General features: G+C 47.6%; 1 protein-coding gene across 3 annotated transcripts in view; it reads left to right on the top strand.

The window, feature by feature from the left end:
- Positions 1 to 4,420: 4,420 nt before the first annotated feature.
- ccdc78 (coiled-coil domain containing 78) overlaps positions 4,421 to 13,211 on the top strand; it is a 66,018-nt gene continuing 57,227 nt past the window's right edge. For 2 of the 3 annotated variants that reach the window (XM_078417484.1, XM_078417486.1), the window contains exons 1-5: positions 4,421 to 4,559; positions 6,591 to 6,720; positions 8,515 to 8,717; positions 10,486 to 10,649; positions 12,038 to 12,181. In XM_078417484.1, the coding sequence (XP_078273610.1) occupies positions 6,599 to 6,720; positions 8,515 to 8,717; positions 10,486 to 10,649; positions 12,038 to 12,181 (633 nt within the window). In that variant the 5' untranslated portion in view covers positions 4,421 to 4,559; positions 6,591 to 6,598. The remainder of the gene's footprint in view (positions 4,560 to 6,590; positions 6,721 to 8,514; positions 8,718 to 10,485; positions 10,650 to 12,037; positions 12,182 to 13,211) is intronic. The other variant, XM_078417485.1, reaches the window with a different exon arrangement.

Raw genomic sequence — 13,211 nt, 5'->3', positions numbered from 1 at the left:
GCTATGTTATACTTCCTCTCCTTAATTTTTATGCTGCCCCTGACTTCCCTTGTCAGCCACAGGTGTCTCTTACTCCCCTTAGAGTCTTTCCACCTCTTTGGAATAAATTGATCCTGCAACCTCTGCATTATTCCCAGGAATACCTGCCATTGCTGTTCTACCGTCTTCCCTACTAGGGCCTCCTTCCAGTCAATTTTGGCCAGCTCCTGCCTCATGCCTCTGTAATCCCCTTTGCTATACTGTAATACTGACACTTCCGATTTTCCCTTCTGCCTTTCCATTTGCAGAGTAAAACTTATCACGTTGTGATAGTTTATGACTCAACACTAACAGTTCTCTGGGATAGAGAATTCCAAAGCTTCACAGCCCACAGCTTTAAGAAATTCCTCCTTAACTCAGCCCTAGATCCTAACTTTGATCTGCGACGTTCTTAACTGGGAGAACTGAATGCCAGCGATCGCTATTGCAGCCATCAACTACATCTGCAATGTTGCAGCACCACACATTCAGTGCAATGATGACACACAGGTTTGTACATTAGAATCAAATTCACAGGTCTGGACAGTTGACTCTCGACTATTTGCTGTAGTGTAGACAAAAGCAGATTCCTGAACAGTGAAAAGAAACTGCAGATGCTAGTTCATACAGAAGATAGACACAAAATGCTGGAGTAGCTCAACGGGCCAGGCAGCATCTCCAGAGGATATGGATAGGTGACGTTTCGGGTTGAGATTCTTCCCGACCAGAAATGTCACCTATCCATTTTCTCCAGAGGTACTGCCTGACCCGCTGAGTTACTCCAGCATTTGGCGTCTCTAAAAGGCGCTGGTCAGACCACATTTGGAGTATTGGGAGCAATTTTGGGCACCATATCTGAGGAAGGATGTACTGGCACTGAAGAGGGTCCAGAGGAGGTTTACGAGAATGATCCCAGGAATGAGTGGGTTAAACTAATCCGATGAGCGTTTGACGGCACTGGGCCTCTACTCGGTGGAGTTTAGAAGGATGAGGGGGGGGGGGGGACCTCATTGAAACTTACCGAATAGTGAAATGCCTGGATAGAGTGGATGTGGAGAGGTTGTTTCCACTAGTGAGAGAGTCTAGGACTAGAGGTCATAGCCCCAGAATTAAAGGACGTTCCTTTAGGAAGAGGAGGGGGAATTTTTTTAGTCAGAGGATGGTGAATCTGTGGAATTCATTGCCGCAGAAGGCTGTGGAGGCCGTCGATGGATATTTTTAAGGCAGAGATAGATAGATTCTTGATTAGTACGGGTGTCAGGGGTTATGGGGAGAAGGCAGGAGAATGGGGTTAAGAAGGCAAGATAGATCAGCCATGAATGAAGGGCGGAGTAGACTTGATGGGCCGAATAGCCTAATCCTGCTCCTATCTCATGAGCTTCGAACCTATCTCAGGCACCATAGTGTTCTGTGAGATGGGTATAAGGAAGCTCACCTGCTCCATGTTGTCCTTTCTCTCTGGCTTTGAGCCGACCCCAATCCTGTTATCAGGAAGACGGTATAGGAGTCTGGAAACCATAACCAACAGGTTCAAAATTAGAAACAAAGAACTACGGATGCTGGTTAAATTCACAAAAGGTAGACTAACTCACCATGTCAATAGACAATAGACAATAGGTGCAGGAGGAGGCCATTCGGCCCTTCGAGCCAGCACTGCCATTCAATGTGATCATGGCTGATCTTTCTCAATCCTTCTCCCCATACCCCCTGACTCCGCTATCCTTAAGAGCTCTATCTAGCTCTCTCTTGAATGCATTCAGAGAATTGGCCTCCACTGCCTTCTGAGGCAGAGAATTCCGCAGATTCACAACACTCTGACTGAAAAAGTTTTTCATCATCTCAGTTCTAAATGGCCTACCCCTTATTCTTAAACTTTGGCCCCTTGTTCTGGACTCCCCCAACATTGGGAACATGTTTCCTGCCTCTAACGTGTCCAACCCCTTAATAATCTTATACGTTTCAATAAGATCCCCTCTCATTCTTCTAAATTCCAGTGTATACAAGATGTCAGGCAACATCTCTGGAGAAAATGGATACGTAACGTTTCTGGTCGAGATCTTTCTTCAGGTCTGAAACGACACCTATCCATATTCTCCAGACCTGTTGAGTTACTCCAGCACTTTGTATTCTTTTGAGATTCAAAGTTAGCTTCTTCCCAACAACCATCAAGCTCTGAACACTGTACAACACTAAGGAAACTTTAAACTAAGGACTGCCTTTGGTTGGACTAAGGCCTTTGGGGTTTTTGCACTAGTATTGGGGTTATTTCCGATTTTTTTTGTTTATTATGTGTCATCCATGACTGTTGTGGTTACAGGCCTGTTATGCCACCATAAGGAATAATTTCATTGTTCCATTGTTCCATCGTCAGTACATATGACAAGTAAACACTCTTGACTTGAATCTTCTCAGGTCTCCCTTAAACATCTCCACATTGCCTCTCCCATCTCACCTTTTCACAGACTTTTCTGAAGGCTGTATTAAGTTTTAAATCCACATCGCTGATTGACAGACGTAGTCAATTTTGTGTTCGGCTTAGTTTAGAGATACAATGTGGAAATAGGCCCTTTGGCCCACTGAGTCCGTGCTGAGTCCAGCGATCACCCATACACTAGTTCCATTTGACACACTACGGACAATCTGCAGAAGTCAGTTACCCTACAAACCTGCACGTCTTTGGAGTGTGGGAGAAAACCTATGCAGTTGTACAGGGCCCTAGTGAGACCGCACCTGGAGTACTGTGTGCAGTTTTGGTCTCCAAATTTGAGGAAGGATATTCTTGCTATTGAGGGCGTGCAGCATAGGTTTACTAGGTTAATTCCCGGAATGGCGGGACTGTCGTATGTTGAAAGACTGGAGCGACTAGGCTTGTATACACTGGAATTTTGAAGGATGAGAGGGAATCTTATCGGAACATATAAGATTATTAAGGGGTTGGACACGTTAGAGGCAGGAAACATGTTCCCAATGTTGGGGGAGTCCAGAACCAGGGACCACAGTTTAAGAATAAGGAGTAGGCCATTTAGAATGGAGATGAGGAAAAACTTTTTCAGTCAGAGAGTTGTGAATCTGTGGTATTCTCTGCCAGGAACGGGGTACTGATTGAGAATGATCAGCCATGATCACATTGAATGGCGGTGCTGGCTCGAAGGACCTATTGTCTATTGTCTATTGTCTATTGTCACCCGGAGAAAACCCACGTGGTCACAGGGAGAATGTACAAACTCCAGACAGACAGCACCCGAAGTCAGGATTGAACTCGAGTCTCTGTACTACTTGACTTTTTTGAGGAAGGTTTAGGTCCAAGGCTGATTGCACCTTGAAACTACCTATTCTGGTCGGTCACAGCTGGATGATAGGCCACAGCTGTGCCCTGACGGTCGTAATGATACTCCGATTACTTTATTCAAATTGTTTCTGAAATAATAAAAAATATATTCCTTGTGAATCATAGAAACATAGAAAATAGGTGCAGGAGGAGGCCATTTGGCCCTTCGAGCCAGCGCCGCCATTCAATGTGACCATGGCTGATCATCCACAATCAGTAACCTGTGCCTGCCTTCTCCCCATATCCCTTGATTCCAAGGGCTCCTTGGGCTCCATCTAACTCTCTTTTAAATTCATCCATTGAATTGGCCTCCGCTGCCTTCTGTGGCAGAGAATTCCACAAAGTCTCGACAGGGCACTTGCCCCGACAGGGCACTTGTCTCGTTAAATTGACTAATTAGCTAGCTTCCCAATTTGCTTATTTAATTGCTCAGCCAATCTCCGCACTCACTCCTTCACCTGCCACTCCTCTGCCCACCTTGAAAATCCTGAACATTTTGCAAATTTTAATGTGTAGGAAAGAACTGCAGATGCTGGTGGACACAAAACGCTGGAGTAACTCAACGGGACAGGCAGCATCTCTGGAGGGAAGGAGTGGGTGACGTTCTGGGTCGAGACAATTTTTTCGATAGAAGATGTCAGCCTGGCTTTACCTCGAGTTGGTCTAATGAGATAACAATCCACCCTTCTTTGAAGTAACTATTTACAGAACGTGGATGTGAACTGATGAACATCAGAGTTTAATTTGTGGGGAATGTGATATTATTATACGGGGAATTAAATGCCGCAATGGGTGGTATGTTTAGATTGTCAAGTCAGCCCATTCCGTTATCCCCACGAGTAATCTCTGCTTTCCCATCTTGAACAGAATTGCCTGACAGAGAGTGCAAGTTCAAAGAGTTTGATCGCAGACCGGCACCAGGTTGAAGGCCTAACTAGTTATCCGAAGGCGTTGTTCGCCCCCATAATTACCACTGCAATTGGGATTGTGGGTCATCCTGCCTAGAGGGCACTGGTGAGTGGCTAAATCCTGCAACAATTGGACTGGGCTGGATCCCTTCCATTAGAATTAGGAGGTGGTGCATTTTTCCTCCTTCTGGTGTTGCCAGGGGAACAACTGAACACATCTGACACACTGGTGTGACTGGAAGCCAAGAAACAAAAGACAAAAAGATCTAAATCTTTACAATCAGCCGAGCGTTTAAGGCTTGAAGGTAAGGTTATGTTTATTTTCAATTTCGGTGTTGCACTGTGGAGTGGAGTGGGTGGGAAATTGTCAAAGAGAGCCATGTTTGGAGGTGAAGCGTTTGATTTTGGTTCGTGTTGAGTTATTTCAGGCTGCAGGCTTCACCTATTTCACCTACAAGCAACTACTATCTACCTGATTGGAGAGTCTTGTTTATCTTTGATCAGACTTTATCTTGCACTAAACGTTATTCCCTTATCATGTATCTATACACTGTGAATGGCTTGGTTGTAATCATGTATTTATTGTCTTTCCGCTGACTTGTTAGCACGCAACAAAAGCTTTTCACTGTACCTCGGTACACGTGACAATAAACTGAACTAAACTAAACCTACACAGAGAATGGGCTCGGAGTCAGTTTTGTCTCCATTTGTTCTTGCCATTTGGATGTCACTGGAAATGCCAGCATTTAATGTTCATCCCTCACTAATTGCAAATTAGGAGCTAGAGTTAGCCACACTGCCCCTCAAGCCTGGTCTGCCAGGCAATAAAATCACTGCTGAGGTGCCTATTTAGTTTAGAGATACAGCGCGGAAACAGGCCCTTTGGCCCACCGAGTCCGCACCGACCAGCGATCCCCGCACATTACCACTATCCTACACACACTAGGGACAATTTACACATTATTACAATTTATACCAAGCCAATTAACCGACATACCTGTACGTCTTTGGAGTGTGGGAGGAAACCGAAGATCTCGGAAAAAACCCAAGCAGATCACGGTGAGAACGTACAGACACCGTGCAGACAGCACCCGTAGTCAGGATCGAACCCGGGTCTCCGGTGCTGCAAGCGTTGTAAGGCAGCAACTCTACTGCTGCGCCACCGTGCCGACTGTAACCTCACCTCCACTTTGGCCCAGGAGTGTTTGAAGGTTCTGGGCCTGTGCTTGCAGGATGATGGGCGGGGATCTCATTGAAATGATCCACCTGATAATAAAATGGCTTAGATAGAGTGGACGGGGAAAGGATGTTTCCAGTAGCAGGAGAGTCTAGAACCAGAGGGCACAGCCTCAGAATAAAAGGACGTTCCTTCAAAATGGAGTCGAGGAGGAATTTTTTAGCTAGAAGGTGGTGAATCTGTGGAATTACTTGTCACAGACGGCAGTGGAGGTCAAGTCATTGGGTATTTTTTAAGGCAAAGATTGATAGGTTCTTAATTAGTATGGGGGTCAAAAGTTATGGGGAGAATGGGTGGAGAAGGAAAAATAGATCAGTCATGATTGAATGGTGGAGAAGACTCGATGGGCTCGATGCTCCTGTGTCTTATGGTGTTACGGTCTTTCCCTCCGTAAAATGGATGGTCGGCCTGTACTCAACGGGCCGAAGGACGACCGATACAGACAGCGCCAGTAGTCAGGATTGAACCCGGGTCTGTGCAGCTGTGAGGCAGCAACTCTACCGCTGCGCCACCGTGTCCCCCATAGTGAGGACGTATTTCCCAAATGGCAGTCCTAGTTTCAATGTAAAGGAAGGAACTACAGATGTTAGTTTAAACTGAAGATATGGGCACAAAACGCTGGAGTAACTCAGCGGGTCAGGCAGCATCTCTGGAGAAAAGGAATAGGTGACATTTTGGGCTTTCCCTTGACTCTCAGTCTGACGAACCTGAAACCTCACCTATTGCTTTTCCCCAGAAATGCTGCTTGACCTGCTGAGTTACTCCAGCTTTTTGTATCTACCTTTGGTTTAAACCAGCATCTGCAGTTCCTTGCTGTACAGTGAGACGAGCACTGCCATGCCAGTTTCACTGTTCCTATCCCTTCCTTATCGCCTCTTCCACGGGCCGACACTGGACCATTGTGGGCTCCACCTTCCCTGGTCCGTCGGTGCCGGCTCTGTTTTGTCCTGTACCTTTTCATACCTCTAGTTTCCCTCTCCCATGACTCTCAGTCTGAAGAATGGTCTCGACCCCCCGAAACGTCGACTGTCCATGTTCTGCAGAGATGCTGCCTGACCCGATGATTTACTCCAGTACTTTGTGTCTTTGATCTTCCTAGGCCACATTATGAACATCGATGTTGTGGGTCGGATCCGACCGGCACGAAGGCCGGAACAAGGACACGGCCTGCAGACCTCGGCCGAAGGCAAGACCATCTATACGGCAGTGGGTGGAGGTGCATCCTGCAGGTACATCATGGGCAGGGAAAGAGCACTTTCTCCCATCTTGAAATGCCTAATGTCCAAAATCAACCATTGAGAAACTAAAGATATATTTCATGACACGGTGGTGCAGCGGTAGAGTTGCTGCCTTGCAGCGCCACAGACCCGGGTTCCATCCCGAGTGCGGGCGCCGTCTGTACGGAGTTTGTACATTCTCCCCGTGACCTGCGTGGGTTTTCTCCCAGATCTTCGGTTTCGGTTTCCTCCCACACTCCAAAGACGTACAGGTTTGTAGGTAAATTGGCTTGGTAAATGTAAAAATTGTCCCTAGTGTGTGTTAGTGAGCGGGGATCGCTGGTCGGCGCGGACCCAGTGGGCCGAAGGGCCTGTTTCCTCGCTATATCTCTAAACTAAACTAAACAACGGCAACCAGATTTACCCACAGAATCTGCAATATCATTGCAGTGGGAATTCCAGGCTTTCGGATACAGGAGCAAACGGTTAAGTCACGTGTTAGTATCCAAAGACCTGAAATATTGTTTGAGAGACAGGAGCTAGAATCCCAGCACAGAAGCTGGACATTTAAATTAAATTAATTCAAACCTATGACTGGGAAACCATTGAGTTTAGTTTTATTTAGTTTAGAGATACAGCACGGAAACAGCCCACCTAGACCGGGCCAACCAGCGATCCCCGCGCACTAACGCTATCCTACACGTACTAGGGACAATTTACAATTTTACCAAGCCAATTAACCTACAAACCTGAATGCCTTTGGAGTGTGGGAGGAAACCGGAGCACCCGGGGTGAACCCACACAGGTCACGGGGAGAATGTACAAACTCTGTACAGACAGCACCCGTAGTCAGGATCAATCCCGGGTCTTTGGCGCTGTAAGGCAGCAACTCTACCGCTGCGCCACCGTGAGAAATTGAAGATATCAATATCTCACAATGGCAACCACATTTACCCACAGTATCTGCAATGTCAGGCTTGTGGATTCAGGAGTGAAGGGGCTGTATCCAAGGGGCTGACTCTGAAGAAGGGTCTCGACCCTAAACGTCACCCATTCCTTCTCTCCCGAGATGCTGCCAGACCCGCTGAGTTACTCCAGCATTTTGTGTCCACCCAAGAATGTCATTGTTCCGTTTTGGAACATGCGACAATGAAACACTTCTTGACTCTTATTCTCATCAGCCTTTGTCCTGTCGTTGGCATCAAGATCACCCGACCCTTTGACTCTGCCTCTTGCTGGCTAAAGGAAAAATGGCCCGATTCCTCTCTCACCTTTAGATTGGGGTTGGGGGACTCTTGCAACTCCTAATCTGTTTGACTGCTCTGCCTCACATCCCTGGGTTAACAGTAGGGTGTCACGGTCACGCAACGGTAGAGTTGCTGCCTTACAGCGCCTGGGACCCAGCTTCGATCTTGAAAACGGGTGCTTGTCTACACAGAGTTTGTACGTTCTCCCCGTGACCTGCGTGGGTTTACACCGGGTGCTCCGGTTTCCTCCCACACTCCAAAGATGTACAGGTTTGTAAAATTGGATATTGTCCCTTGTATGCGTTGGGTATTGTTCGTGTGGGGGGGATTGCTGGTCGGCGAGGATTTGGTGGGCCGAAGGGCCTGTTTCCGTGCTATATCTCTAAAGCTAAAAACAAACACAAAAAACTCCCTTGGGGCAAACACACCTCCCAACCCCGGTTCCCTGACTGTAACCTCCTCTCCCAAGTTGCCATCTGGGACCAGGTCACTTGAGGGCATCGGCACACAGGAGCCTTCCAGCCATTCCCATGCTCACTGCGTGCTTTCCTTCCTCCAGTTTTCAGGAGGTCTTCGACCAGAGCGTTTCCACCCGGGAGATATTCACCAAGACCGTGGAGCCCCTGATCAACGTATTCACGGAGGGAATGAATGTCTGTGTCGCGGTGTTTGGTGAAACTAACTCTGGGAAGACGCACACACTAATCGGAGAAAAGAATGACCGATTTGCAATCATACCCCTAACAATTGATTACGTCTTTGGTGAGTTGTTTGGTCCTGACAGCTACTGTATTTGGACCACTGAGTCTATGCCGGCCATTTTGATCACACATTCATGCTAGTTCTATGTTATCCCGCCTTCCCATCCACTCCCTGCACACCAGGGGACAATTTACAGAAGCCGATTAACCAACAAACCTGCACATCTATGGGATGTGGCTGGAAACCTGTGCACCCGGAGGAAACCCACATGGTCACAGGGAGAACGTGTAAACTCCACTCAGACAGCACCTGAGGTCAGGTTTCTTGCGCTGCGAGGCAGTGGCTCTACCAGCTGCACCACTGTGCCACCAATGGCAAATTGGTTGTAAGCTATTGTGTTATAGCACAACTTCCTTAGGCGGCACGGTGGCGCAGTGGTAGAGTTGCAGCCTTACAGCGCTTGCAGTGTCAGAGACCCGGGTTCGATCCTGACTACGGGTGCTGTCTGCACAGAGTTTGCACGTTCTCCCCGTGACCGCGTGGGCTTTCTCCAAGCTCTTCGGTTTCCTCCCACACTCCGCGGACGTAAAGGTTTGTAGGTTAATTGGCTTGGTATGTGTGTAAATTGTCCCTAGTGTGTGTAGTAGGATAGTGTGTGCCGTGATCGCTGGTCAGTACGGACTCAGAGGGCCGAAGGCCCTGTTTCCGCGCTGTATCTTTAAACTAAACTTAAAAACTAAACCTCCGCAACCGTGCGGAACTAATTAATTTCATTGACTTTACTTCTGCCCTCAAATTCACTTGGATTATCTCTGACATCTCTCTCCCCTTTCTTAATCTTTCTGTCTCCATCACAGGGACAGACTATCGACTGACATCCACTAGAAGCCCCGCCGACTCTCAGTTATCATGCTAGGTTTCCATATGTAGGTCGTGGGCCATGGATCAAGGTGGTATTGTGGCACAGCTGGTTGATTAGCCGCCTCACAGCGCCCTAGACCCGCGTTCGATCCTGACCTGGGATGCTGTCTGTGTGGAGTTTGTACGTTCTCCCTGTGACTGCGTGGGCTTTCTCCAGGTGCTCCGGTTTCCTCCCAAAACAAGTGTGGGTTCAGTAGTTAATTGGCCGCTGTAAAATCGACGGTCGGTGTGCACGCAATGGGACAAGGGGCCTGTTTCCATTCTGTATCTCTAAACCAAATCATGTGCAGGCAGACATGATTAGTTTATCTTGGCAACGTGTCCAGCACAGATGTTGTGGGCCAAAGGGCCTATTCCTATGCTGTACTATTCTATACTAACCTAACGCAAACTAGGGCGGCACGGTGGCGCAGCAAGGTGGCAAGTCAGTGGAGTTACTTCCTTACAGCGCCAGGGACCCGGGTTAAATCCTGACCACAGGTGCTGTCTGTGCGGAGTTTGTACGTTCTCCCCATCACCTGCATGAGTTTTCTCTGGGTGCTCTGGTTTCCTCCCACATTCCAAAGCCGTGCAGGTTTGTAAGGTAATTGGCTTTGATAAAGTTGTCCCCGGTGTGCAGGATAGTGCTGGTGTACGGGGAAAGCTGGTCGGCATGGACACGGTGGCCTAAAGGGCCTGTTTCAGCGCCGTACTGCAGAACTAAACTAAACTCAATTAAACCAAAGATACGCGCAAAGCGCTGGAATGACTCGGCAGGTCAGACAGCCTCGCTGGAGAAAAAACGTGGGGGATGTTTCGGGTTGGGACCCTCCTTCTATTGATAAAACTAGCCCACCGCTACCAAAGCAGATCGATTGCACAGTTTTGTTATTGATCCATTTTGTTTCCATTCCTGTAACAATTCTAGGTAAACCAAACTTGCAGAATTTGCAGGTCACTGCGATGTGGTCTCTTTCCATGTGCATGTATGAGATCTATGCCGAGGCTCTGAAGGATTTGCTACATTCCAGCGGATTGGATGCTGCAGCTTTAAAACTTTCATGTACTGCACAGGATGGCACGTTCATCAAGGTACGGACCATCAATCTGTGGTCGGACCATCAATCTGTGGTCGGACCATCAATCTGTGGTCAGACCATCAATCTGTGGTCAGACCATCAATCGGAATGGGGATAGTCACCCTTAGGAGATAAGTCTGCAAAGCCATTCTGTAAATCTGTACCAATGTTTTTACTGTCTATGAAGGGATTTCAGTGATGTTCTCTGGGGGGCGCTGGGCCAATAGGCTCAGAGAGAGGTCAACAGCAGATATTTAAACAGTACGTCCATAAGCTCGGTAGAAATGTCCCAGTTCTTGACTATTAGTCTGAAGAAGGGTCTCGACCCGAAACCTCACCCATTCCTTCTCTCCTGAGAAGCTGCCTGACCCTCTGATGCCTTACTCCAGCATTTTGTGTCTACCTTCAATTTGAACCAGCATCTGCAGTTATTTTCCTACGCATCCATTTTTGATGGTGCACATTAATGACCTGGGGGAGGGACTGTGTCGATGGTATTCATCTTTGCTAATGATAACAAAATAGTGAAATGTGAAGCCAGATGAAATGATATAAGGGGAAGGGGGAAGGCCAAAGAAGGGAGTGGGAGAAATGGGTGAACACCTGGGTGGGGCACAGGGAAGAGAGAGGGGGGGAGGATTGTTACCTAAAATTGGAGAGTTCAACATTAATTCCTTTGGGTTGGAAGCTACCCAAGTGGAATATGAGATGCTATTCTTCCACTCTGAGACTTTTCTATACCTGGGCCTTCACCGTTGCCAGGCCGAGGCCACACACAAACTGGTTCTTCCTTGCTTCCCCTGACTATACTGTACGTGAATATACCATCAAGTCATCCACGAGCACAACAAATACAGCAAAGAGAAAAATATCATGGTGCAGAATATGGTTTTTCAGCATTGGAGCCCAACAGTTCCAGAGGAAAAGTCCGTTGTCTGCAGTGAGGTTGGTTGGAAGAACAGGACTGTAACATTAGTCATCAATTTTTTAGTTTAGCTTAGTTTGGAGACACAGCGCATATTTTTAGAAAACAGGCCCTTTGGCCCACCAGGTCCATGATGACCGGTGATTGCCCCATCCACCAGCACCATCAGATACTCTAGTGTGAATATTTGTTTTACAAATACCAAAGCCAAATAACTCACAACCCTGTATCTCTTTGGAGTTTGGGAGTAGACCGGAGAAACTGTGTCTCTGGCACTGTAATGCAGCAACTCTACCGCTGCATCACCGCGCCGCCCATAATGGAAATGTGTTTGCGGCTTGCATCTTAGACTGATATTTGGGGATTGGGATGCATTGAAACGTTGGGCTCTGGCTACGTTTCTCAGCTCAGGTACAGGGTTCATTGTGTGTGAGCAGGGAACGCACTGTTGAAGGTTGGCCTGTGTTGGTTTACAGGGATTGAACCGCGTCACCCTCTCCTCGGCAGCCGACGCGACCACCATTTTCCGGCAAGGTTGGGCACGGCGCACCGGGGCGGTGACGGACTTTGGACCTGCGGCCAACCATGCTACCGTCGTGACGCAACTAAACCTGCTGGTGGTGAGGACCCAGAATATTTACTGTCAGTAAGACTGCTTCAAGTCCTGTAACTACCATTGGAGGACACATCCACCATGTTGGGAAGGGCAGTGCCCTCGGCCCACGGGCTGTCGGGAAATTGTCTTCCATCCACTTGACCGGTCAAACGACGGAAGACATAAATTGATCCACAACACAACCCTTTAGAAGTTATAGGAAACTATCATTTAAAAACTGGTCTTAAAAGCACCATTTCAATAGTCTGCTCATTCAAAGCCAGCTTTTACTTACCAATTAGACAATAGACAATAGACAATAGGTGCAGGAGGAGGCCATTCGGCCCTTCGAGCCAGCACCGCCATTCAATATGATCATGGCTGATCATTCTCAATCAGTACCCCGTTCCTGCCTTCTCCCCATACTCCCTGACTCTGCTATCCTTAAGAGCTCTATCCAGCTCTCTCTTGAATGCATTCAGAAAATTGGCCTCCACTGCCTTCTGAGGCAGAGAATTCCACAGATTCACAACTCTCTGACTGAAAAAGTTTTTCTTCATCTCAGTTCTAAATGGCCTACCCCTTATTCTTAAACTGTGGCCCCTTGTTCTGGACTCCCCCAACATTGGGAACATTCCTGCCTCTAACGTGTCCAACCCCTTAATAATCTTATACGTTTCGATAAGATCTCCTCTCATCCTTCTAAATTCCAGTGTATACAAGCCTAGTCGCTCCAGTCTTTCAACATATGATAATCCCACCATTCTGGGAATTAACCTAGTAAACCTAAGCTAAATGTTAAATGTGAGGGGAGGTTTTTGACACTGAGGGTGGTGGGTGCCTGGAATGCGCTGCCAGAGGTTGTGGGGGAGGATAATAGTGGCGTTTAAGAGGGTTTTAGATGGGCACATGGATGTGCAGGAAATGGAGGGATATGGATGATTTGCAGGCAGATGAGAGGAGCTCAGCTTGGCATTATGTTCGGCACAGACATTGTGGGCTGAAGAACATTCTCCTGTTTTTTCAGACTTTGGACTTTTAGACTTTAGAGATAC

Source organism: Rhinoraja longicauda, chromosome 21 (genome assembly GCF_053455715.1).
Source record: "Rhinoraja longicauda isolate Sanriku21f chromosome 21, sRhiLon1.1, whole genome shotgun sequence".
Classification (NCBI taxonomy): domain Eukaryota; kingdom Metazoa; phylum Chordata; class Chondrichthyes; order Rajiformes; family Arhynchobatidae; genus Rhinoraja; species Rhinoraja longicauda.
The sequence above is the reverse complement of the archived record's forward strand: the minus strand, read 5'-3'. Positions and strand labels throughout refer to the sequence as shown.